This window comes from Amphiprion ocellaris, chromosome 17 (assembly GCF_022539595.1).
Source record: "Amphiprion ocellaris isolate individual 3 ecotype Okinawa chromosome 17, ASM2253959v1, whole genome shotgun sequence".
NCBI classification, from domain to species: Eukaryota; Metazoa; Chordata; class Actinopteri; family Pomacentridae; genus Amphiprion; species Amphiprion ocellaris.
The window spans coordinates 33,366,695-33,394,026 of record NC_072782.1 but is presented as its reverse complement, the minus strand read 5'-3'; the positions used below and the strand labels follow the sequence as shown (position 1 = coordinate 33,394,026).

Sequence of the window (27,332 nt, the reverse complement as noted above, 5' to 3'; positions counted from 1 at the left end):
AAACAGCTGGTTAAAGTGGATAAACAGCTGGTTAAAGTGGATAAACAGCAGGTTAAAGTAGATAAACAGCTGGTTAAAGTGGGTAAACAGCAGGTTAAAGTAGATAAACAGCTGGTTAAAGTGGGTAAACAGCAGGTTAAAGTAGATAAACAGCTGGTTAAAGTGGGTAATCAGCTGGTTGAAGTAAAGAAACAGCTGGTTAAAGTGGGTAAACAGCTGGTTAAAGTGGATAAACAGCTGGTTAAAGTGGATAAACAGGTGGGTAAGGTGGTGCCAGGTCCCCACATGGTGCCAGTGAGAACGCGTGTGTGTCCCCACTACACCGGAACACCAGCACTCTGCACACAGAACAAGATGGCGGACGGCAGCAGCTGTGGTTCGTCCACAACAAAAAGGCCGAGCTAAAACTTCTCCTGGACTTTGTTAAACTCCACTTTTCCCGCTGTGACCGGAGACATGACGGGTCCCCATCGCCTCTAACGGTCTGTTTACCGGCTGGCTGTGTTTCCCGGGGGATGTTTCCGTGATTGTGCCCCGGTCTGAAGCGGACTTTGGTCGTTTTCTACAAACCGGGAAGGTAAGAACGGCTGCTGCTAGCCGCTAGCTTAGCTCCCCGCTAACCGTTTGTTTTGGTTGTGTGTCGGTGTTCGGACGGGCCTGAGTACACATCGGTACCCGGTTCCGGTTCACCGGGACCGAAGCTTAGAACCGGGGGTTTAATGAACGTACAGACAGCAGATTTATTGAGGAAAAAACGGTACCGGGACACTGTTAGCAGGACTGTACAGTCGGCTAACACAGCTGCGGCTATTGTCACCGAGGAGGCTAACCAGTACTACAGTACTGTAAGTACTACTGCAGTACTGTTAAGTATAAAACACTGTTACTGCAGTACTGTAAGTACTACTGCTGTACTGTAAGTATAAAACAATATTAATGTAGAGCACAGCAATACTACTAATACTATTACTACACAGAACTGCAGTACTACTGATAGTGTTGCTGTATAATAGTAGAGTGTTACTGATTCTATAGTGCTGTTGATACTGTTACTGTACAATACTACTCATGTTGTTACTGCAGCACTACCGACACTGTACTGTACAGTACTACTGATACTGCTGCTGGTCAGTACTGCAGTACTACTGATCAGCAACAGTATCAGTATCAGTTCTGACTGACTTTGATTTTTCTGTAATTTCTGGTTAGAGCTTCTTTTAAATGATGTTGTTGACGTCATCAGGTTAGGTGACGTTCCAGATGTTGCTGTGTGTTATTCTGGTCTGGGTGATATTCCAGATGTTGCTGTGTGTGCTGTTCCAGATGTTGCTGTGTGTTATCCTGGTCTGGGTGATATTCCAGATGTTGCTGTGTGTTATTCTGGTCTGGGTGATATTCCAGATGTTGCTGTGTGTTATTCTGGTCTGGGTGATATTCCAGATGTTGCTGTGTGTTATTCTAGTCTGGGTGATATTCCAGATGTTGCTGTGTGTGCTGTTCCAGATGTTGCTGTGTGTTATTCTGGTCTGGGTGCTGTTCCAGATGTTGCTGTGTGTTATCCTGGGTTGGTCTGGGTCATGTTCCAGATGTTGCTGTGTGTGCTGTTCCAGATGTTGCTGTGTGTTATTCTGGGCTGGTCTGGGTCTGACTACGTCCTGACGGGTCACCAGGTGTACCAGAGTCTGTAGATGTGGTAGATGTGGCAATAAGATGTGGCAATAATAAAAAACTAACTTATATTCTCAGTTTTATGAAGATATTTTATTTTTTTGTGAGTATTCTCTAGATTTCTTGGGTAGAAATATTACACTCAGTGATGTAAAGCTCCCTGGTCCTTCAGCCTCTAATCATCTGGGATCCGTTTAACTCCAGGTTTCAGTACCGACCCTCAACTAGACTACTGTAGAACTCAGGAAACCGGGAGAACCTGTCTCCTCCAGCAGGTGGTGAAGGAGTCTGAGACCTTCAGGGTGCATCACCTGTGGTTCAACATCTGGTTCGGACCCTCCTGGGGCCCACTTTAGAGATTTTTAGCTGGGAGAAGATCCAGAACTCTCTGGAGGAACCACATCTCTGATCTGGTCTGGGAACACCTCAGCATCAACCAGGCGGACTCTAGAGAGCGCTGCTGGAGAGGAACATCTGGAAGAACCTGCTCAGCCAGCTGTGGACCCCAGATAATGTTGTTTTTTTCATTTTATGTCTTGTTTTTGTCGTCTACATCATCAAACAGTGTTCCTACAGAATGTGTAGAGCAAAGCTATGTCCTCTCTTCTATTTTCCATGTTTTCATTCCATCGTCAGCTTTGATTGAATGTCTCCCTCCAGCTCATATTATCAGGATCAGACTAATTCTTTGGACTGTTTTCCATCAGTCAGTTTGTCCTCTTGGTCAGCAGTAACAGCAGCTAAATATCTAGCTTCTCCTGCTGAGAAAAAGATCACATTAGCATGGATTAGAGTAGGGTTAGCAAACAACACAGAAAACATGGAATAAAAATGCTACCATTGATATGGAAGCTGAGCCAATCAATACCTATTATTGATCAATATGGAGCAGAAAACTGGAAAAGAGAAGGTTGATTTTTCAGACATTTAGAGCCCAGATTGGTTCTCCTGACAGGACAGGTGTGTGCAGGTGCTGATACCTGTCACCAAATGGACAGAGTTTATCTTCAGTGCTTGTAGTCGCCATCTTTCTCAGACACTGACCTCTGGTGGTGAACACGGGACGCTACACTGCATCGCCTCAGAGCTCCGTCTCTGCATCAGGACAAAAGAACATGAAGCATTTATATCAGGAGAGTCAAACTGATTCTAGTCCAGGTTCCACATTCATCCCAGTCTGATCTCCAGTGGACCGGACCAGTAAAACCACAGCATAATAACCTAGAAATAACCACAACTCCTAATGGTTCCTTTGTTTTAGTGCAGAAATGTTCACATTTAAGGAATTATCTTTTTACTAAACATCATGAACAACCTGAAATTTATCAAGAAAAATAAATTCAGTTTCATCAACATTCAGCCTCAGTTTATCATTTCTACATTACAACTTCCAGATCACAGAGTGTCGACAAAGGGACGCAACATTAAAGCTTGTTTTATGCTTACCGCGTCCGCGAGGTCCGTGCGGAAAAATTACGTCATTTTCGCACCCACGCCCCCTCCAGCGGCCTTTCTGTGCGGAAAATCTCCACATTTTTCTAACCAACGCGGACGGAGCTGCACGGAAAAACATGGCGGAGGGCCAGGACCTACTCGTAGCTGAAGTGTAGAAATACGTGAACTTATACGATTCATCACACAGAGATCACCGTGGTAACCGGGTTATGAAGTATTCATGGTGTGAAATAAAACTAACTGCTGAAATGCTTTTATTCGGTAAAACGCCGTGTTGTAAGTGGTGTAAACCATGGCAAACTTCTTCTTCTCTAGTTTATTACTAGAGTAGACCAGGTAGACGTGTGTTTGAGCTACACTGCCCCTGCAGTTTGGGAGCAGACGCGCACGGAGTATAAATGCACACACGTTCTCTCGCACGGATTTCCATGCGGCTGATTTCCGCGCGGCTCGTTCGTACGGAAAGTATATTCCAGCCTTTAGTCATCTGGAACTGAACCAGAGAGGATTTACTGGAGGATCAAAACCACTAAAATCAACAAAAACAAGACAAAATATTACACAAATAAGACACAAATGACACAAAAAAAATTAGACAAATGACAAGAAACAAAAAATTAGACAAAAAAAGTTACAATGCAACAAAAAAACAAGACAAATGACAAAAAGCTACACAAATGACACAAACAAGATCAAAAATGACAAAAGCGAGAAACAAGCAATGAAAATATAGACAAACGACACAAGCAAGACAAAAAAATAACAGAAATCGATGCACAAAACAACGAATAAAGCGAAACACAAAATGACAGAAATAAGACAAAAAACACAAGCGAGACAAAAAGGAAACACAAAATGACAAAAACATGAGACAAGCGACACAACAAAAAAGACAAAAAACAACAAAAACAAGACAAAATGTTTAAAAAAAATGAGGGACAAAAGAATAATCTAGTATTTTTCAATTTCAATTCATAGTTTTACTAATTTACAATCTGCAGTTAATGTCTTCTCTGGAATTTTTACACTTTGAGGGCCGGATTGGACCCTCTGGAGGACCGCTTTTGGCCTGCAGGCCTCATGTTGGACACCCCTGGTTTATTTGGTCTGGTCCGTCCTTCAGTGTTTCTGTGTACTACCCTGGTATCTGTGTGTCCACATCTGTGGAGAGAGTTTATTTAGGAGCAGAGTAAATCAGATGATCGATTGGTTTCAGGTTTACTTTCAGAATCAATACTGACCTCAATAATCTTGAACCAGATTCAGCAGCAGCAGAATAACGTGACGGTCAGAGACACGGGCTGCTCTCATTTCTCTTTATTTATCTGTGTGTTTGAATTCAGGTATATTTATGTGTTTATATGTATTCTGCATATTTATTTGTGCATTTCTGTATATTCCTGTTGGTTTTTGTAAATTTTTGTATTTGTTTTTTCATATTTCAGTATATTTCTCAGTATTTTATTGAATGTCTGTGTTTTAAGATAAGGTAGAATTTTATTATTTCAGAGGGAAGTTCTTTTGTCACATATTTTTCAGAAAATAATGACATACCAGGATAAATGCAGCGGCTAACAGGTTAGCAAAAGGAAGTAAGTAGGATGCAGATTAGATTACTCCATTAAAATAGAAGTAAGTAGGTTAGAGGACAGAATAGAGCAGTAAGAAGAAACAGGGCGATGGGACTGAAGAAGTCAAGTAATATTACACATGAAATATTGCACAAAGAAGGGATTTTTTTTGTATATTTCTGTAAATTAGTGTATATTTAGGTGTACATCTGTGTATTTCTTGGTGTATTTTTTATGTCTGTGTATTTCTTGGTGTATTTTTTTATATCTGTGTGTATTTCTTGGTGTATTTTTTATATGTGCGCGTATTTCTTGGAGTACTCCTGCATATTCCAGCGTGTCCTCTGTGCTTTTGTTGTTGTATTCGGTGTATTTCCGTGTATTCTCGGTGTATTTCGGTGTGTGTATTTGTGTATATTTGTACTTCAATAACCCGGTCAGTCAGGCTGCAGCACTGGCTGCAAAGCATGCTGGGAGCGGGGGGGGGGGCACCTCTCCCTCCCTCCCCCTCTCTGAGTCTGGCTGCTGATTGGCTGCCGGCCGACCCAGCTGACTGCCCTCTGTCAGACAGAGAGAGAGGGAGGCTGATGGAGGCGACAGCGATGGGGTGAGCTGCCATTTTCTCTTTCTTTATCCATCTTCCCTCCATCCTTTATCCTCCGTCTTCTGCTCCCTGTGTTTGCTGCAGGACGGGGGAGGACGGGAGGATGGGGGAGAGGACGAGGGAGGAGAGGGGAATGAGGTCTCCTATTGTCTGTTGTTTGTCGGCTGGTTTCTTCTTCTATGGTGGAGGTGATTAATTCTGTACGTCTGTAATGGAGGAGAGGGAGAGGGGGAGGAAGGATGGAAGCTGGGAGGATGGAGGAGGATGGAGGGACGAGGCAGGAGAGGAAATGGCCGACTGCTGGGGGAGGATGGAGGAGAGGAGGGGGGAGGGCGATCTGTCCGACTCCTATCACTCATTGATCCACCGATCAGTGACATCATCACTGATCAGAACCACTGAGTCACAACCTGATCACAGGTCAGCAGAATACGAGGTTCTACTGCAGTCCAGTGTGGTTCTACTGCGGTACAGTGTGGATCTACTGCAGTACAGTGTGGTTCTACTGCAGTACAGTGTGGTTCTACTGCAGTACAGTGGACATTAAGCTGGGACAGAATATGCAGCTACAAGCAGAAACTGTGGATATGAGGAGGTTTCTCTGCTTTAGAAACTACTGTTACTGTTACTACTATTTCGACTACTGCTGTTACTACTACTATTAATCCCACTACTACTCTTAATGTTACTACTAATATGTCTACTGTTACTACTAATATTTCTACTATTACTACTACTATTTCTACTACTATTGTTACTACTAATATTTCTACTGTTACTACTAATATTTCTACTGTTATTGTTACTACTAATATTTCTACTACTACTGTTACTACTAATATTTCTACTGTTACTACTAATATTTCTACTGTTATTGTTACTACTAATATTTCTACTACTACTGTTACTACTAATATTTCTACTGTTACTACTAATATTTCTACTGTTATTGTTACTACTAATATTTCTACTGTTACTACTAATATTTCTACTACTACGGTTACTACCAATATTTCTACTGTTACTACTAATATTTCTACTACTGTTACTAATAATTCTACTACTTCTGTTACTGTTACTAATATTTCTAATACTGTTACTGTTCCTAGTAATATTTCTACTACTACTGTTACTAATATTTCTACTACTACTGTTGCTAGTATTTCTACTACTGTTACTAATATTTCTGCTACTACTGTTACTACTAATATTTCTACTACTGCTGTTACTACTATTTCTATTACTGCTGTTACTACTAATATTTCTACAACTGTTAATGTTACTACTAATATTTCTACTACTGTTACTGTTACTACTAATATTTCTACTACTGCTGTTACTACTATTTCTACTACTGCTGTTACTACTAATATTTCTACTACTACTGTTACTACTAATATTTCTACTACTACGGTTACTACTAATATTTCTACCACTACGGTTACTACCAATATTTCTACTGTTACTACTAATATTTCTACTACTGTTAATGTTACTACTAATATTTCTACTACTGTTACTACTAATATTTCTACTACTGCTGTTACTACTAATATTTCTACTACTACGGTTACTACCAATATTTCTACTGTTACTACTAATATTTCTACGACTGTTACTAATATTTCTACTACTACGACTGTTACTACTAATATTTCTACTGTTAATGCTGCAGCCACAGAACAAAGTGGAGCGTCCAGATGTGGATCTGCTGTGAACGTTAAACCTTAAATCCAAATTAATGACAGCACAGTTCCACCGCTCACATTCAGTTCAGTACAGAACCCAAGTATGGTACCGTCTGAATGAACTGCAGGTGTTACAGCTGTACTACACCTCTCAGCTTTATTATCAATGTACTCAGCTGATCCTGAGCTAAACATGAGCTGATCCTGAGTTAAACCTGAGCTGATCCTGAGATGGTCCTGCATTAAACCTGAGCTGATGCAGCGGGTGCTGCTGTGTGTGTTCTGGTCAGCTGGTGTTTGTATGAATCATGTGACAGTCAGTGACACAACACATGATGCTCATACTGTTGCTGTCACGTGTCCTCAGCTGTAGTCAAACATGGATCCACGTTTCAAACAGCTGATCAATTGATCCAGAAAAAAATAACAGAAAAATCAATGATGATGACAAATTAATGTACAATAAAAATAACTGTCAGGTTTAGTACCTGACATCCATCTATGTGTTGATTGTGTGTACTGTGTGTATACCAGTAGAGACAGACATGAACCCGTGTACTAACGGTATCTAAGCGAGTTAAACATGTTAACCTGTAGAACCTTCACTAGCTGAGTTTAACGGATTCTGGTGTTTTTCTCTTCATAACTTACTTTTTTAGTTGTTTTTCATCAGCAAATATTCTACTTTCATTACAAAATGATGATATGCAGTTCTGCTGCAGTACTGGGTGTGTTTCCAGAGTAGTACACCAGTACTGGGTGTGTTTCCAGAGTACTACATCATTACTGGGTGTCTCTCCAGAGTACTACACCAGTACTGGATGTGTTTCCAGAGTACTACACCAGTACTCGGTGTGTTTCCAGAGTACTACATCATTACTGGGCGTGTCTCCAGAGTACTACATCATTACTGGGTGTGTTTCCAGAGTACTACATCATTACTGGGTGTGTTTCCAGAGTACTACACCAGTACTGGATGTGTTTCCAGAGTACTACACCAGTACTGGGTGTGTTTCCAGAGTACTACACCAGTACTGGGCGTGTCTCCAGAGTACTACACCAGTACTGGGCGTGTCTCCAGAGTACTACATCATTACTGGGTGTGTTTCCAGAGTACTACACCAGTACTGGGTGTGTTTCCAGAGTACTACACCAGTACTCGGTGTGTTTCCAGAGTACAACATCATTACTGGGCGTGTCTCCAGAGTACTACATCATTACTGGGTGTGTTTCCAGAGTACTACATCATTACTGGGTGTGTTTCCAGAGTACTACATCATTACTGGGTGTGTTTCCAGAGTACTACACCAGTACTGGGTGTGTTTCCAGAGTACTACACCAGTACTGGGCGTGTCTCCAGAGTACTACACCAGTACTGGGCGTGTCTCCAGAGTACTACACCAGTACTGGGTGTGTCTCCAGAGTACTACATCAGTACTGACTCGGTGTGTTTCCAGAGTACTACACGAGTACTGGGTGTGTCTCCAGAGTACTACATCAGTACTGACTCGGTGTGTTTCCAGAGTACTACACCAGTACTGGGTGTGTCTCCAGAGTACTACATCAGTACTGACTCGGTGTGTTTCCAGAGTACTACACCAGTACTAGGTGTGTTTCCAGAGTACTACACCAGTACTAGGTGTGTTTCCAGAGTACTACACCAGTACTAGGTGTGTTTCCAGAGTACTACACCAGTACTAGGTGTGTTTCCAGAGTACTACACCAGTACTAGGTGTGTTTCCAGAGTACTACACCAGTACTAGGTGTGTTTCCAGAGTACTACACCAGTACTGGGTGTGTTTCCAGAGTACTACACCAGTACTCGGTGTGTTTCCAGAGTACAACATCATTACTGGGCGTGTCTCCAGAGTACTACATCATTACTGGGTGTGTTTCCAGAGTACTACATCATTACTGGGTGTGTTTCCAGAGTACTACACCAGTACTGGATGTGTTTCCAGAGTACTACACCAGTACTGGGCGTGTCTCCAGAGTACTACACCAGTACTGGGCGTGTCTCCAGAGTACTACATCAGTACTGACTCGGTGTGTTTCCAGAGTACTACACCAGTACTGGGTGTGTCTTCAGAGTACTACATCAGTACTGACTCGGTGTGTTTCCAGAGTACTACACCAGTACTGGGTGTGTCTCCAGAGTACTACATCAGTACTGACTCGGTGTGTTTCCAGAGTACTACACCAGTACTAGGTGTGTTTCCAGAGTACTACACCAGTACTAGGTGTGTTTCCAGAGTACTACACCAGTACTAGGTGTGTTTCCAGAGTACTACACCAGTACTAGGTGTGTTTCCAGAGTACTACACCAGTACTGGGTGTGTTTCCAGAGTACTACACCAGCACTGGGTGTGTTTCCAGAGTACTACACCAGTACTGGGTGTGTTTCCAGAGTACTACACCAGTACTTGGTGTGTTTCCAGAGTACAACATCATTACTGGGCGTGTCTCCAGAGTACTACATCATTACTGGGTGTGTTTCCAGAGTACTACATCATTACTGGGTGTGTTTCCAGAGTACTACACCAGTACTGGATGTGTTTCCAGAGTACTACACCAGTACTGGATGTGTTTCCAGAGTACTACACCAGTACTGGGCGTGTCTCCAGAGTACTACACCAGTACTGGGCGTGTCTCCAGAGTACTACATCAGTACTGACTCGGTGTGTTTCCAGAGTACTACACCAGTACTGGGTGTGTCTCCAGAGTACTACATCAGTACTGACTCGGTGTGTTTCCAGAGTACTACACCAGTACTGGGTGTGTCTCCAGAGTACTACATCAGTACTGACTCGGTGTGTTTTCCAGAGTACTACACCAGTACTAGGTGTGTTTCCAGAGTACTACACCAGTACTAGGTGTGTTTCCAGAGTACTACACCAGTACTAGGTGTGTTTCCAGAGTACTACACCAGTACTAGGTGTGTTTCCAGAGTACTACACCAGTACTAGGTGTGTTTCCAGAGTACTACACCAGTACTAGGTGTGTTTCCAGAGTACTACACCAGTACTGGGTGTGTTTCCAGAGTACTACACCAGTACTCGGTGTGTTTCCAGAGTACAACATCATTACTGGGCGTGTCTCCAGAGTACTACATCATTACTGGGTGTGTTTCCAGAGTACTACATCATTACTGGGTGTGTTTCCAGAGTACTACACCAGTACTGGATGTGTTTCCAGAGTACTACACCAGTACTGGGCGTGTCTCCAGAGTACTACACCAGTACTGGGCGTGTCTCCAGAGTACTACATCAGTACTGACTCGGTGTGTTTCCAGAGTACTACACCAGTACTGGGTGTGTCTTCAGAGTACTACATCAGTACTGACTCGGTGTGTTTCCAGAGTACTACACCAGTACTGGGTGTGTCTCCAGAGTACTACATCAGTACTGACTCGGTGTGTTTCCAGAGTACTACACCAGTACTAGGTGTGTTTCCAGAGTACTACACCAGTACTAGGTGTGTTTCCAGAGTACTACACCAGTACTAGGTGTGTTTCCAGAGTACTACACCAGTACTAGGTGTGTTTCCAGAGTACTACACCAGTACTAGGTGTGTTTCCAGAGTACTACACCAGTACTGGGTGTGTTTCCAGAGTACTACACCAGTACTGGGTGTGTTTCCAGAGTACTACACCAGTACTTGGTGTGTTTCCAGAGTACAACATCATTACTGGGCGTGTCTCCAGAGTACTACATCATTACTGGGTGTGTTTCCAGAGTACTACATCATTACTGGGTGTGTTTCCAGAGTACTACACCAGTACTGGATGTGTTTCCAGAGTACTACACCAGTACTGGGTGTGTTTCCAGAGTACTACACCAGTACTGGGCGTGTCTCCAGAGTACTACACCAGTACTGGGCGTGTCTCCAGAGTACTACATCAGTACTGACTCGGTGTGTTTCCAGAGTACTACACCAGTACTGGGTGTGTCTCCAGAGTACTACATCAGTACTGACTCGGTGTGTTTCCAGAGTACTACACCAGTACTGGGTGTGTCTCCAGAGTACTACATCAGTACTGACTCGGTGTGTTTCCAGAGTACTACACCAGTACTAGGTGTGTTTCCAGAGTACTACACCAGTACTAGGTGTGTTTCCAGAGTACTACACCAGTACTAGGTGTGTTTCCAGAGTACTACACCAGTACTAGGTGTGTTTCCAGAGTACTACACCAGTACTAGGTGTGTTTCCAGAGTACTACATCAGTACTGACTCAGTGTGTTTGCAGGTCAGTCGTGGCGTGTCCAGCATGGCGGCAGCGTCCTACGACCAGCTGCTGAGGCAGGTGGAGGTGCTGAAGATGGAGAACTCCAACCTGAGGCAGGAGCTGCAGGACAACTCCAACCACCTGACCAAGCTGGAGACCGAGGCCTCCAACATGAAGGTTAGTACCACCACTACTGCAGTACTGCACGCTCTAGTACTATGTTCTAATGAGGTAATATACTGCATCGGAGTACTACAGTCACAGGGGAGGAGTGTCGTTACTACTGTAGTACATTTCTGTCATTATACTGACATACTGTTACTTTGGGTTTGACAGCGTGGTGTTAGTACTTTTATAGAAGTATGTGAGTACACACTAAAAGTAATTATTACCAGGGCAGTAGAGTTACTTCATTCAGCCGTCAGGATCCCTGATAAATACGTCATAGCAGCAGGAGAGAAACATCCAGACGAGGGCTGCTGATTATTTATAGACTTTAAAGGTGGAGGATGAAGGTCATGTAGATTAGCTATAGTACCTGATTATTATTATTATTATTATTATTATTATTATTATTATTATTATTATTATTATTATTATTATTATTATTATTATTATTATTATTATTAATAAAATAATAATAATAATAATAATAATAATATGTGTGTTTGTTTGCCTTCTGCTTAGTGGGTCGCAGCACTAGTGTTAGCTGGCTATTATTATTATAATTATTACTATTACTATTATTATTATTAATATTAATAAAACGTGTATTTGTTTACCTGCTAATGTTAGCTGGCTAGCAGCTAAGCTAACTAAGAACACTAGATCAGGTTCTGTTTGTCCTGAAGTGGATCTCCAGGTCTGTTTCTTATCAGGTTCAGCAGAGACCCGGTTAGTTGGTAGTGAGCTGGTTCCAACAGACAGAAAACATTCAGTACAGATTTAGTTTAAACACTACATAGGAGTGAAGTTTACTCAGAAATCCTGCTTTAATTTACCGCTTTTATGGGAAGGTTTCAGTTTTATATTATTTCACAATGAAAGGCCGTAAAACTAAAGATCTTCAACATGAGAGAACAGCAGGTTTATTTTATTCTTATTTAAACAATAGATTTCCATTTTATGTTCATAATTTGATTTTCAGGTTTTATAAAAGTGAACCTGTGACAGACTGTTACCTGTCCAGTGATGGATGTTTAGTAAGAACATGGTTGATTAAATGTGAGCATGTTCAGATGTGCTGGCTGTAAACCAGTCTGGGTTATTATGGGCTGGATCTCGGGACTCTGTGTGGAGTTTGTGCTGATGTTCAGTCTGAGGACTTCGTGTCTCTTCTTCCAGCTCTTCAATATAAACTCCGTCTGTCTTGGACTCAGAATAGACCTGTGGTATTTTCCACCAATCGCGCGTTGCTCCTTAGAATGAGCTCCTTGTTGTTGTTCAGAGTGAGACGTCTGATCTTGTGAGGATCTTTGAGGACTCAGGAAACCTGTCAGAGTGAGCACTCTGTCTCCGGTCGTCTCCTATTTTCTTTTTTAATTGTTTTTTCTGGTCTTTTGTTGTATTTTCTGTTTCTTCTGATTGTCTATCTTACTTTCAATCTTTTCTTGTTATTTATTTCATCTTGTCTTGTTTTCTCGCCTTCTCTTTGTTTACTACTCTCTCTTTTCCTTTTTCTTCCTGCCTCGTCTGTTTTTATAGTTTCTCTTTTTCATATTTTATCCTACTCTGTTCTGACTTCTGTTTTCTTCTGTGTGTTTTGTAGATAAACTGTGACTTTTCGGTTTTCAGTCCTGTTGTTTTTTCATCGTAGTTTTGTTCTTCTTGTCTCTGCTCGGTTATTGTCCAGTCTTTCCTCTCAGCTCACGCTCACTTCCCGTTTCCCGTTTCCTGTTTTGTGTCGATGAGCGGAAGCAGTGTGAGTATTTAGTTTCCATCATGTCGTTGTACAAACGCTGCAGATTCATCGTGGTGAGTGAAGACCAGGACTTACCCTGACAGATGCAGCTTGTGTTTTAAATCACTTTTATTTTTCTCTCCAAGCAGGAGCCTCTTTATTGGTCATATCGCTTCTTTCTGCTTTACATATCCAACCCTGAGTGTCCTCGGAGTGTGAGAGCGCCCCCTGTGGTCGGTCAAACACTCTACGTCTTAACTCCATCTGTGTTTTGTCATCATGTCTGCCAGGAGGTGCTGAAGCAGCTGCAGGGCACCATAGAAGAAGAGTCTGGAGAGGCATCTGGATCTCAGCTGGAGCTCATTGAAAGACTGAAAGGTGAACAAAACAAACACTCACAAACTCCGTGTCGGATCAACGGAGTTCAGGAAACATGTCGCTGCAGCTTCTCAGATTTCCTTCAGAGTTTACCGATCTGTTATCTGGAGTCTAAAACTGAGCTTTTCACTTTTTAAAGAATTAATATAATATTTTTTACGACCTGAGAATTTTAGTATTTTCACCCTCAAAAAAACTTTGTAATTTTAATATTTCAATCTCTCCATAAATAAAACTAACAGCCATGAAATGTGGTGAGAACGAACAGAATAGTTTCATCAGATCACACACTTTAATTATTGAACCTTGAACATAAAAAACACCCTAAATCATTCAATCGAGGCTGGTCTAGTGTCTCCATAGAGTTCCTGTCAGTGTATATCTATGGATGGATCCATATTTCTACTAAAATCCAGTCTTTGGTCCACATTTCTCCAACTGTTGAGGCTCTAACATCAGTAAAATCTGATGTATGGTTAAAGTTGGACCAGACAAGGTTCCAGTTTTTAGATGTTTAGACTAAATGTTGATGTGGACGCACTGATAGGAACCAGAACCTGGAGTTCATAGAGGTCTAGGTGTTGGTGTTCATAGAGGTCTAGATGTTCATAGAGGTCTAGATGTTCATAGAGGTCTGGATGTTCAGAGAGGTCTAGATGTTCACAGAGGTCTAGATGTTCATAGAGGTCTAGATGTTGGTGTTCATAGAGGTCTAGATGTTCATAGAGGTCTAGATGTTCATAGGGGTCTAGGTGTTCATAGAGGTCCCGATGTTCATGGAGGGCTAGGTTTTCGTAGAGGTCTAGATGTTCATAGAGGTCTAGATGTTCATAGAGGTCTAGATGTTCATAGAGGTCTAGATGTTCATGGAGGTCTAGGTGTTCATAGAGGTCTAGATGTTCATAGAGGTCTAGATGTTTGAGTTCATTTCTCATTTGTTTAGTACCTGGTCATAATAAATAAACTCTGAACTAAATCTAAGAGGCGGAGCAACACTGTTTTCTGAAATGACGCGGCCCAAACAGTACAAGTACACGAGTACACACTCTGTGTACTGATTCCACTTTATTACTACATCTACGTATATTTTTATGTGTTGTCTGGGTGCTTCACAGAGTAACCAGAGGTGACACAAGTCACATGACTCAGAAACCAGAATATGATGTTTCCATGAACAAGCAGGACACCTCAGAGACTGGATCAGAACCAAAACCCTCATGTTTATGTACGTTCTGTGTAATCTGCTTCCAGAGATGAGCCTGGACTCAGCAGGCTTTAAGCCCAGGTCCAGGCCTCCTCTGCCCCCCTCATCGTCCTCCAGCTCGGCCTCTTCTGGATCCGGACCCCCTGCAGGAGCAGCTGGAGGCTCCGGAGCTCCGGGCCCCTCGACATCCGCTGCCTTCCCCAGGAAAGGGCTGCCGTCTGCGGGCAGAGACAGCCACGACCGGTGCCTGGAGGAGCTGGAGAAGGAGAGGTACCACTAACAGTGATAATACTGTAATACAGGACTAATACGAGCACTGTGATTGGCTGCTGGCATTTAGCAACTCACTCCCTCTCTGTGTCCTGCTCTGTGATTGGCTGCTCCCTGCCAGGTCCCTCCTGCTGGCGGAGCTGGAGAAGGAGGAGAAGGAGAAGGACTGGTACTACACTCAGCTCCAGAACCTCACAAAGAGGATCGACGGCCTGCCGCTCACTGAAAACGTAAGAAGACTTTATAAGTTTAGAAATCCTGGAAAGTTTGGAACAGTCTGGGAAATATTACCACAGGAAATCACTTTTAGAACGTGAGCAGACACACTGTTTATCCCTAACGTAGCCGGCTAACATAACAGGCTAATGTAGCAGGCTAAAGTAGCTGGCAAACGTAGCTGGCTATTGTAGCTGACTAATGTAGCTGGCTAGTGTAGCTGGGTAAAGTAGCTGACTAATGTAGCTGGGTAACGTAGCTGGCTAGCGTAGTTGGGTAATGTAGCTGGCTAACGTAGCTGGGTAATGTAGCTGGGTAATGTAGCTGGGTAACGTAGCTGGCTAACATAGCTGGGTAACGTACCTGGCTAACGTAGCTGGATAACGTAGCTGGCTAACGTAGCTGGCTAGCGTAGTCGGAGTAACATAGCTGGCTAACAGAGCTGGCTGACGTAGCTGGTTGACGTAGCTGGCCAATGTAGCTGGGTAACGTAGCTGGCAGACTTAGCTGGGTAACGTAGCTGGCTAATGTAGCTGGCTGACTTAGCTGGGTAATGTAGCTGGGTAACGTAGCTGGGTAACGTAGCTGGCTAACATAGCTGGGTAATGTAGCTGGGTAACGTAGCTGGGTAATGTAGCTGGCTAAGGTAGCTGGCTGATGTAGCTGGCTAATGTAGCTGGGTAACGTAGCTGGAAAATGTAGCTGGCAGACTTAGCTGGGTAATGTAGCTGGGCAACATAGCTGGCTAACGTAGCTGGCTGACGCAGCTGGGTAATGTAGCTGGCTGATGTAGCTGGGTAATGTAGCTGGATAACGTAGCTGGGTAATGTAGCTGGCTAACATAGCTGGGCAACGTAGCTGGGTAACGTAGCTGGCTGACGTAGCTGGGTAATGTAGCAGGCTAACGTAGCTGGCTAACATGGCTGGCTGATGTAGCTGGCTGACGTAGCTGGGTAACGTGGCTGGGTAATGTAGCTGGCTGACGTAGCTGGGTAATGTAGCTTGCTAACATAGCTGGGTAACGTAGCTGCGTAACGTAGCTGGGTGATGTAGCGGGCTGACATAGTTGGGTAACATCGCTGGCTAACATCGCTGGGTAATGTAGCTGGGTAATGTAGCTGCTGACGTAGCTGGGTAACGTAGCTGGCTAACATAGCTGGGTAATGTAGCTGGCTAAAATAGCTGGCTAGTGTAGCAGGCTAATGTAGCAGGCTAACGTAGCTGGCTGACGTTAGCTTGTGATTGTTTCTGCTCAGCACACACTGATCTCAGATCTGTGTTCGTGTTGTTGGTGAGCTGTTCAGTCGTCTGTTTTTAGCCAGAGGACTGTAGCTGTAGTTTAGAAGTGTCTTCCCTGATGTTAGGCAGCCAGGTTTACTCCTGTGAATGTTGATCTGTTCTTCTGCTCACCACCACTCACATTGGATCCCAGCCTGGTTCGCTGATGAAATGCATTCTGGGACTTGTAGTTGTTGAAGGCTGACAGGAGCTTCTTGTCAGTTCACTCTGCAGACGGACATGAGTCGGCGTCAGCTGGAGTTTGAGGCTCGTCAGATCCGTTCGGCGATGGAGGAGCAGCTGGGCTCCTGTCAGGAGATGGAGAGGAGAGCTCAGGTAGGAGGAGCACACCTGTAGCTGCTTCACCTGAGGGCTCAGTGCATCATGGGATGTCCTGACATGAGGTGTGTTCAGGGTCACACCTTCACACTGTACCTTTGTGTTTTCAGGCTCGTGTGTCTCGTATCCAGCAGATAGAGAAGGACATCCTGAGAATGGGAGCACGACTACAGGTAAGCTCACCTGTGAGGGGTTCACCTGCTGCCTTCATGCAACAGCAACAACTAGCTGCCACTTTGACCCGTCTACCTGAATCAGGTGAGTTCTGTTTCGTGGTTACCTGAGCAACATGTCTCTCTCTCTCTCTGTAGGTTGAAGAAGTTCAGGGGCCGAGTGACAGCAGCGGATTGGCTGCAGCCCAGGTGAGCGTCCTGTCCTTCACTCTCATTGCTTAATGTTTCTTTTTTCTTCCTTTCTCCAGATTAAAATCTGTTTTCGTCCTGCAGAGCTCCAGCAGCCGATTGGACCATGAGCCGGCCAGTGAGACCAGCTACTCTATGCCTCGACGAATCACCAGCCACCTAGGAACCAAGGTAATTCTCCCCAGCAACAGCTGATAAACTGCGCTGACCCTTCTCCAAAATATGTTCCCCCTGCAGGAAGGTAGGCTGTAATCAGTGGAGCCTTATGTCGCCCCCTGCAGGTGGAGATGGTGTACAGCCTTCTGTCCATGTTGGGGACTCACGATAAAGACGACATGTCACGGACGCTGCTCGCCATGTCGAGTTCGCAGGACTCGTGCATCGCCATGCGTCAGTCTGGCTGCCTGCCGCTCCTCATCCAGCTGCTGCACGGCAACGACAAGGACTCCCTGTTGCTAGGTAACTGTTAGCTTTCAGAACGGTAAGGTCTGTGAAGTTGTTGTTGTTTTAGTTTATTGTTGTCTGGTTGCCCAGGTAACTCCCGTGGCAGCAAAGAGGCCCGTGCACGAGCGTCGGCGGCGCTGCACAACATCGTCCACAGTCAGCCGGACGATAAGAGAGGTCGGCGTGAGATCAGAGTGCTCCACCTGCTGGAGCAGGTACGTCATTACTGCGAGGCCTGCTGGAGCTGGCAGGAGAACCACGAGAGGGGCGTCGACCAGGAGGACAACCCCAGTGAGTGATGTCACACACACTAACCAACTAGAAAAGCACTCAGAGAGCGCAGTACTCCACCAAGGCTGTTCAGTTGACGTATCATTTCCGACGGATGAAATCTTTCATATAAAATGACCTTGCGCTGAGCACAAGCATGTGTTATGCATGTGTATGTTATGTATTAATACCAAATTGCGTGTAAATTACTCTTATAAAAGTCTGTTGATCAGTTCATCACTTTTGGCAAACCTTTGTTTTGCTACTGTTAAAATAATGTCAAAGTTAGCTTCATTGACAATTCTTCAATATGTACATGACATACCAAAAATCGAAATTACGTTACTCTCTCTTCGTGCAACAGTAGACATTAAATAAACACTTAGAAAATAAGATATTAAAGGGCAAAAAAGAACAAAGGAAGCAAAACTAGAGCTGAGCAACAACTAAGAACTAAGAAAAGCAGAACTGAGTGAAATGTAAACATGACCATGAGATAAAGTGACGGATTTAGTGCAGAATACTCAGAACAGTGCAAACCGTTCCTTCCATGCTTTTATTTTGAAGACGTATTTTTAATGTTGTGGGCTTTTATTTTGTCACCATTCCAGCAGCACAGGAAGTGATTCTCTAAGAATCGGTTTCTTGACATGACGAAGACGCTGCCGAAAAGTCAGAAAATTCAAATAAAGATGAAAGACAACGATTCCAGCTGTTGCTGTCTAGCAAAGGATGTGTCTAAACTTAGAAGCAGCTGCAATGGAGACAAGCTCTTACTGTGAAGGAATGAGTGAAGGACAGGAAGGTGGCTTTGTGTTCAAAATAAGGCTGACGGCTGAACTTAACGTGTCTGGCTGGGGTTTGCTGCATTGCGTGACCTAAATATGTAGCGGACGGCAGGAATTGATGGGACTCAGAAACAGCCCACAGTTTAATCATTTGTTCCATGTATAATTTCCAACTGATAAATCAGTCAGTTTGTAGTAGGATGCAATCATGTGATCGTCAGCAGGTAACTGACACAGTGTTCACATCGTGGTTACAGGGACGCCGTGCCAGCTGCTATATCTCCCAATGGGAAATCTTTAACAAAGCTGTAGATCCAGACTATAAGCCACATCACTGCCAAAATCTAATCACTTGGTCCTTGTGTCATTTCTGACCTTCTCTGAAAATTTCATCCAAATCTGTTGCTCTGTTTTTCACTAATGTTTCACACAGACAGACAGACAGACAGATTCACAGACAAACGTACGCCGATCGTCACATAACTCCGCCGTTCCTTGGCAGAGTAAAAAAAATTTTTATTTATAAAGCGCTTTTCCAATAACTCAAAGACGCTGTACATAAAATACAATAAGATAAAACAAAACAGTTAATTAAAATCAATAGATAGTAAAACAAGTTCAAGATAAAAATACAGAATCACTTAAGGAAAGCAGATCTAAAAAGGTGAATCTTTAAAAGGGATTTAAATGTGGTGAGTAATGAGCAGGGGGGCCTCGTCACATGACCAAATCACCGTTCGGAGCTGTTTGCATTTCAGTTTAAGTCAGCAGCATGTTGCCGTGTTTGTGTGTATTAACATGCGTGTTTGGTGACGTGTTCAGTGCCATCTCCAGTGGAGCATCAGATCTGTCCGGCCGTCTGCGTCCTCATGAAGCTGTCCTTTGATGAAGAACATCGACATGCCATGAATGAACTCGGTGAGTCTGACCCGCTGTGTTTACTGGTGTGACAGGACAGCTACTGGATGAACTGGTTAGCCTACTGGGTTACTGGTTTTCACTCATCCTCTCTGTGGGTGGTTTGTCCTGCAGGCGGTTTGCAGGCGGTGGCAGAGCTGCTGCAGGTGGACTGTGAGATGTTCGGTCTGAGCAGCGATCACTACAGCGTCACTCTGCGGCGATACGCTGGCATGGCGCTCACCAACCTCACCTTTGGAGACGTCGCCAATAAGGTGAGATGAAGTTCCCTCTGGGTGCGTGAATGTTTCTGAGTGAAATGCTCCAACTCTCCCACAAACAGTCGACGTCACAGGATCTTCTTCCTTTTCCACCAGGCCACGCTGTGCTCCATGAAGGGCTGCATGAGAGCGATGGTCGCTCAGCTGAAGTCTGAGAGTGAAGATCTGCAGCAGGTAAGTCCAGCTGTCACCATGGCAACAGTGTCTTGTGTTTCCAGGTAATAGCCAGTGTTTGTGTTTGTTGGGGATGTTTCCAGGTAATAGCCAGTGTCTTGTGTTTCCAGGCGATAGCCAGTGTTTGTTGGGGATGTTTCCAGGTAATAGCCAGTGTCTTGTGTTTCCAGGTGATAGCCAGTGTTCTGAGGAACTTGTCGTGGCGTGCTGATGTTAACAGTAAGAAGACGCTGCGGGAGGTCGGCAGCGTGCGGGCACTGATGGGCTGTGCTTTGGAAGTGCAGAAGGTATGAAAACTGTTGTTCTGATGTTTTTTGTTCCTAATTCTTGACAGTGACGGTTACATTTAGCACATGCAGAATCTGTTCTTTTGTTTTTCACTTGTTTTTTCTTCTCTTCATTCAGGAATCGACACTGAAGTCGGTACTGAGCGCGCTCTGGAACCTGTCGGCTCACTGTACAGAGAACAAGGCCGACATCTGTGCAGTGGACGGTGCTTTAGCGTTCCTGGTGGGAACGCTGACTCATCGCAGCCACAACAACACACTCGCCATCATCGAGAGCGGTGGAGGCATCCTCCGGAATGTGTCCAGCCTCATCGCCACCAACGAGGCGCACAGGTAAACAATGTAAACAAATAAAAACTTGCACATAAACACAGATATGGACTTGTCTTGATTCTTCTCCCTGCTTCTCATCTTGCAGGCAGATTCTGCGGGAGCACGGCTGCCTGCCGACTCTGCTGCAGCACCTGAAGTCTCACAGTTTGACTATCGTGTCTAATGCCTGCGGCACGCTGTGGAACCTTTCTGCCCGCGACGCTAAAGACCAGGAAGCGTTATGGGAGCTGGGTGCTGTGGGCATGCTGCGTAACCTTATCCACTCCCGCCACAAGATGATCGCAATGGGCAGCGCCGCCGCCTTACGTAACCTGATGGCCAACCGCCCAGCACGCTACAAAGATACTAACGTTGTGTCACCTGGTGCCGGCGCTCCATCGCTGCACGCCCGCAAACAGAAGGCTCTGTTTGAGGAGCTGGATGCCCAGCAGCTGTCAGAGACCTTCGATAACATTGACAACCTGAGCCCCAAGGCGGCACACAGGAAGGGCCGGGGCTGTAACGGCGCCGGAGGAGGGGCTACGACTCGGTCCTACACCAACACGCCAGTGCTGTCAAGCCCAAAGAATGGAGAAGGATCGAAGAGGATAAGTGAGGAAGCGGCGTACGCTCGGCCAGTGTTTCCACCCAGTGTCCGGGCATCCAGCGACAGCCTCAACAGCGTGACGAGTGCAGATGGCTATGGCAACCGTGGAAAGACCAAACCCTCATCGGAGCCATTCTACTCATCAGATGAGAGTGGTGCCAACAAGTGCTGCATCTACAGGAAGTACCCGGCCGACCTGGCACATAAAATCCGTAGCGCCAACCACATGGCAGACGACGACGGCGCAGAGCTGGATACGCCCATCAACTACAGCCTGAAGTACTCTGACGAACAGCTGAATTCAGGGAGGCAAAGTCCAAGTCACCGCGGCGGCATTGAGAGCGACGACGACAACGAGCAGGACACCAGACTGAGGCGGAACGACGGCAGTGAATCAGCAGCTAGCAGCGGCCGCATGGCATCGGTCCCACCACCGCGCTACGTCGTTGTCTCGGCTGCGTCAAACTATGGCAGTGACTCAACAGCCGAGCAGCCGATCGACTACAGCCTGAAGTATGCTGGTGACGCTGCCCGCAAACCACTGTTCAAACAGGAAGAGAGCGCCACCCCCTCCCTTCCCCAACCCCCATCCTCCTCCGCCAACAAGCTCCGCCCACCGCCTCCACCCACCAGCCGAGCAGTACCGAAGAGCAACCAGGAATCGACACAGACGTACTGCGTGGAGGACACACCCATCTGCTTCTCCAGAGGCAGCTCGCTTTCCTCGCTGTCCTCAGAGGAGGAGGAGGACAGTGATGTCATCGGCAGGAAGAGGAGGAGTGGAAACAGTGTGCGCGGCAATGACTACCCGACGCTTCCTGTCAGCGAGAAAGATGTGCACGAACAGCAGCAGCAGCGGCAGCAGAAGGAGGCGGAGAGTCAGACCGCCACCGCTCCGTCCACACGAGGACGGCGAGGTCATCACCACCACCACTCCCACCACCACCATCACCACCACCATGTGACCTCGTCATCGGGCGCCAGGACCCCTAAAAGCCCGCCAGAGCAGCCGTACGCCCAGGAGACGCCGCTGATGTTCAGCCGATGCACGTCAGTCAGCTCCCTTGACAGCTTCTCCACCTCTTCCATCGCCAGCTCGGTTCGCTCCAGCGAGCCCTGCAGCGGAGTGCCGAGTGGCGTGGTGAGTCCCAGCGACCTGCCCGACAGCCCAGGTCAGACGATGCCGCCGAGTCGTGCCAAGACCCCGCCACTGCCGCCACCCACCCAGAAAACTAAGGAGGAGGAAAAGGCCAGGAAGAAAGACGAGGAGGAGAGCAGCGCCGACGTCTTGCTGCACTTTGCCACAGAGAGCACGCCACATGGCTTCTCCAGAGCGTCTAGTCTGAGCGCGCTCAGTCTGGACGAACCGTACATTGCAGCAGAGATGAAGAAGAAGAAAGAGGAGGAGGATGGAGGTTCAGAGGAGAGGAAAGAGGAGCCTCCCAAACCAATCCTGGACGTATCAGATGATGATGATGACATTGAGATCTTGGAGGCGTGCATCAACATGGCCATGCCCAAGTCGTCACGGAAACCAAAGAAACAGCAACAAGCAGCGCCAAGGAAACCAAGCCAGCTTCCTGTCTACAAGCTCCTCCCACCTCAAAGCCGCGCCCAGACGCAGCAGAGGAAGGACGTGCCACCACCACCGGAGGAAGTGCCGCGAGTTTATTGTGTGGAGGGAACGCCGCTTAACTTCTCCACCGCCACCTCACTCAGTGACCTCACTATCGACTCTCCGCCCAACGAGGAGGCAGCAGCACCCCTCATACCTGTAGCCCCGCCCACCTCGGCTCCAAGGAGGCGGGCCGGATTTCCAGAGGGCGAGAATGGCGACGACATCCTTGCCGAGTGCATCAGCGCCGCCATGCCTAAAGCCAAACCCAGGAAGCCAATCAGAGCGGCGGCTAACAGCGAGCACCTGCAAGCTCCACCTCTCCCCCCTCCTCTCCCTCCTCCTGCCCCACCCCCCCTCGGTCCACAGCAGCAGAAGAAAAAGCCAACCTCACCAGTCAAACCGATGCCTCAGCGGGCGACGTACGGCTTCACCGCGATGGCAGCAGCTAAAGTTAAACCAGGCTTCGCCTTTGACTCACCACGTCACTACACGCCTATTGAGGGAACGCCGTGCTGCTTCTCACGCAACGACTCACTGAGCTCCCTGGACTTCGATGAGGATGATGGTGGTGACAAGAATGAAGAGGAAAAGAAAGTGAAAGAAAACGACGGCAGGAAGAGGAAGCAGCAGACGGCAGCCGTTTTTCCTCGAACCAAACCTGCGACTAATCAGACAGCGACAGACGAGAAGCAGAAGTTTGCCATTGAAGACACGCCCGTCTGCTTCTCCAGGAACTCTTCGCTGAGCTCGCTGAGTGACATCGACCAGGAGAACAACAACAAGGAGTTCGCTCCGCCACCGCCAGAGCAGCAAGATGGAGGCAAACCAGGAGCAAAGTCTCCACCTCCTCCTGCAGAGGTGGGTCCAAACTACAGGGAGAGAGTAAGTTTTACTGAGTGGTGTACTTAAAGGTTTGAGGTATTTGTACTTCACATAAGGAGCTTTATTAAGTACCCAAGAGACGAATCGATCAATCGGTAAATTAACAGACATTTTCCGACTCTTTCGTTAATCTGATGATGTTTCTGACAAGATTTAGAGTTTTACAAAGACTCATTAATGTAGAAAATAATCAGCAGATTGATCCAGTATGAAAATAGCCATTAGTTGAAGTTGAACAAAATGTATAACAACTCAATTAGCCTGGTGAGTGGGCATGGTCTCTGACGTTCTGACTTCATGTGGGCATTCTGCCGCTGCTGTTAATATGAGCTGCTTATTATCTTTACTGTGTATTACTCCCAGATTACAGGTTACAGAGTTGATGTAACTCCTCCCCTCTGTCCTCCACAGGTGGAGTCCAAGCCCCGCCCCCCTGCAGCCAGCGGCTATGCACCCAAAGCCTTCCACGTGGAGGACACGCCCGTCTGCTTCTCCAGGAACTCTTCGCTCAGCTCGCTCAGCATCGACTCTGAGGACGACCTGCTGCAGGAGTGCATCAGCTCTGCCATGCCCAAGAAGAAGAAGAAAGCTGCAGCCCTCCCCACCGCTGTCGCCACGCCGCTTCCCATTTCCAAAACCGAAGATAGCATTCTGGCCGAGGAGGAGCCTTCAGAGGCGCCGAGAAGCCCCACCTCCCCAGGACTCAGAGTCCTTTGATTGGAAAGCCATCCAAGAAGGTGCCAACTCCATCGTCAGCAGTCTGAACGCTGCCGCCGCCTCGTCGCTGTCCCGCCAACCATCGTCAGACTCTGACTCTGTACTGTCCCTGAAGTCCGTCGGCTCACCCTTCCACCTGCCGACAGCCAATCACAACGTAGAAGAAGAGGAGGCGGAGAAAGAGGAGGTGAAACGAGGCGCCCGGATCCTGAAGCCTGGTGAGCGCAGCACACTGGAGGCCAAGAAGAAGAAGGAGGAGGAGGAGGAAGAAGAGGCAAAGGCATTGAGAGGTGGGAAGAAGGTGTACCGGAGTTTGATCACAGGCAAGCCGAGGGCGGAGCCATCAGCCAGGGGGCGGAGCAAACCCCGAGCATCAGCCATAGCCAAAGCTCCAGGAAGCAGCGACGGTGCTGACAGAGGTGGATCCTCTCGGGACTCCACACCCTCCCGCTCCACTGCAGCAGCCAATCAGAAAGGAGGAAAGCCGTCACAGCTGCCACGCACTGCGTCTCCAGGAAGCGCATCGTCCGCGCCGGCCTCCAGACCCGCCAAACTCAGTGGAACACCAAGGAGCGGCGGCATTCCAAGGAGCGAGTCGGCATCGAGGGTGGGCGGCTCCACGGCCGCCAAAAAGCAGAAGGCGGAGCCTGAGAAGCCGGCACTCGTCCGTCAGTCAACCTTCATCAAAGAGGCACCGAGCCCAACGCTGAAGAGGAAGCTGGAGGAGTCGGCGGCGACAGCAGCGTTGGAATCACCGTCCAGCCCTGATACACAACTGCTATCCACAATGAGGAGACACGACGTCAACCGCTCTCACTCCGAGAGCCCGTCACGCCCCCAGGAAGTGACATCTTCTCGGTTCAGCCGCACTGGTACCTGGAAACGAGAAAACGGCGGTGGGGGAGGAGGAGGAAGCGGAGGCAAACACTCGACATCACTACCACGGGTGGGCACTTGGAAGAGGACGGGAAGCTCGTCATCGGTGCTGTCAGCATCATCAGAGTCTAGTGAGAAGGGGCGAAGCGAGGAAGAGAGTGCTGTGAGGTCAAAGGGAACCTGGAGGAAGGCGAAGGGCGGCAGCGGCGACTCAGCAGCCGGCCGTGGCTTCACCGACAAATTAGAGGATGTATGGGTTCGTCTGGAGGACTGTCCTGTCAACAACCCGCGTTCCTCCTCTGCCTGCTCCGCCCGTTCGCCCACCACCGCCAATGCCCCTCCCATTATTGACAGCCCCGCCCCCTCCAAGATCCCCTCTTCATCCTCTTCCTCCTCGTCCTCCAACCTAAACCTGCGGCGGAGCTGTGAAAGCCTTGACGACAAGCCGCCGGCCGAACGACAACAGCAACCCCAACAGCAGCAGCAGCAGCGCTCACAGCAGCGCAGCGGCGCCGTGGCGGCTCGGGTCAGCCCCTTCAACTACACACCAAGCCCCAGGAAGAGCAACACCGATGTCACCACGGCAACCACCACGGCAACCACCACCACATCTTCGTCCACAACCCCCACACGCCCGTCGCTCATCCCCACCCCAGTCACCAAGAAACGGGAGCCAAAGGGCGGAGAGGGGAGTGGTGGGGGCGGGGCCGGCGGCGAGCGTGGCTCGTACATTGTGACATCAGTCTGAGACGGGAAGAAGAATCTGTACACAAAATGGCCACTAAGGCTGGACAGTCGCCAACATGGAGGAAGTGTAAATATGGAGGGACAACAGGAAGTGGTTGTTTGTGAACTGAACTGTACAGGACGTCAGTCTGTATTTAAGTGCTAGCCCCACCCCCTTGCCTCCCTCCTCTCCCTTGATTGGCTCCTCACCTGTCTGTCAAGCTTCTTTAATCAGTGAGAGAAAACTTTAAAAATGAACTTTTTATGTTTTTATACCACTAAAACGATGTGTAGCGCTTAGTTCTGCCCCCTCTGCCTGTCCCTGCATGGTCCCGCCCCCTCCCTTAATGATGACAGTTACCATGGTGACATAAAGATGATGATGACAGTAATGTTTTTGCTAGCTGTAGCGTCCAAGATGATGTTTCCTGTCTTGTTGAAAGGAGTTTGGTTCTGAACAAATGTCTGGTAGAAACAGATCCTGAACGTCTCAGATTCCAGTTTGATTTAAAACCTGGTTGGTCTCAGATTTGATTCCAGGTTCTTCTAAACCTGAGCAGCAGAATGATCGGACAGACTGGATCTGTTTCTCTGGTCCGGACGTTTGGTCAGAATCCCTCTGCTGTGTTTTTCTGGAGGAAGTTTGTCGACTGAACAGTTTGTGGATTCTTGAACTTCCTGGTGAATTTCGGGGATTTTATGATCCCGGAGATGTTCGCTTGTCAGCTGAGAACCTCCTGCTCTGTCGCCTTGGAAACACATAACACTGTAAAACCTAAGTTATTGCTGTAAACCTGAAAACCTTTTAACTTTGAAGCACATAATTTAAAACAGATTTTTGCCAAAAAGTTTTCAGCATTCTGTCGATGGCTGTAAGATGATTTTCACTGTTTACTGTCGCTGCTGGATGAAAACAACTCGAAGGCAAAAACCTTTTATGTTAAACTGAAGATGAACAATAAAATTCAACACTTGAGCTGCTTGTCTGTGGATTCTCAGTCATCCGGGTCATGGTGATTGTAGGAGCTTTGGTAGAAACCAACCGGACTTCTCTGGGAGGTTTGAAAGAACTAGCCCTAACTGTGAAAATAATGAATTTTGGACAGTCAAAATAATCAGTAGTTGCTGCTTTAATTATCGTAAATTATCTTGAATTATGAAATTTATCAGAATTAGTACAATCGTAAGAGCTTCAGTAGAGGTCAACTGGACGTATCTGGGAGGTTCTTAGTCCTCCCAGAGACGTCCAGAGAAGGTTCTCAAGAGCCTCCCAGAGAAGTCTAGTTGATCTCTAC

The 27,332-nt window shown here is 46.8% G+C and overlaps 1 protein-coding gene across 1 annotated transcript; it reads left to right on the top strand.

Annotated features, from left to right (window-relative positions):
- The first annotated feature begins 342 nt into the window (after positions 1 to 342).
- On the top strand, positions 343 to 27,013 carry apc (APC regulator of WNT signaling pathway). The gene is given in 19 exon segments (XM_055004047.1): positions 343 to 577; positions 11,233 to 11,388; positions 13,402 to 13,489; positions 14,741 to 14,963; positions 15,085 to 15,193; positions 16,692 to 16,793; positions 16,907 to 16,969; positions 17,108 to 17,158; positions 17,243 to 17,329; positions 17,440 to 17,617; positions 17,693 to 17,893; positions 19,483 to 19,578; positions 19,693 to 19,832; positions 19,935 to 20,012; positions 20,183 to 20,299; positions 20,418 to 20,632; positions 20,718 to 23,694; positions 24,130 to 24,413; positions 24,415 to 27,013. Coding segments are annotated over 18 exon segments (6,789 nt in total). The 5' UTR covers positions 343 to 577; positions 11,233 to 11,253; the 3' UTR covers positions 26,060 to 27,013.
- The last annotated feature ends 319 nt before the right edge of the window (positions 27,014 to 27,332 follow it).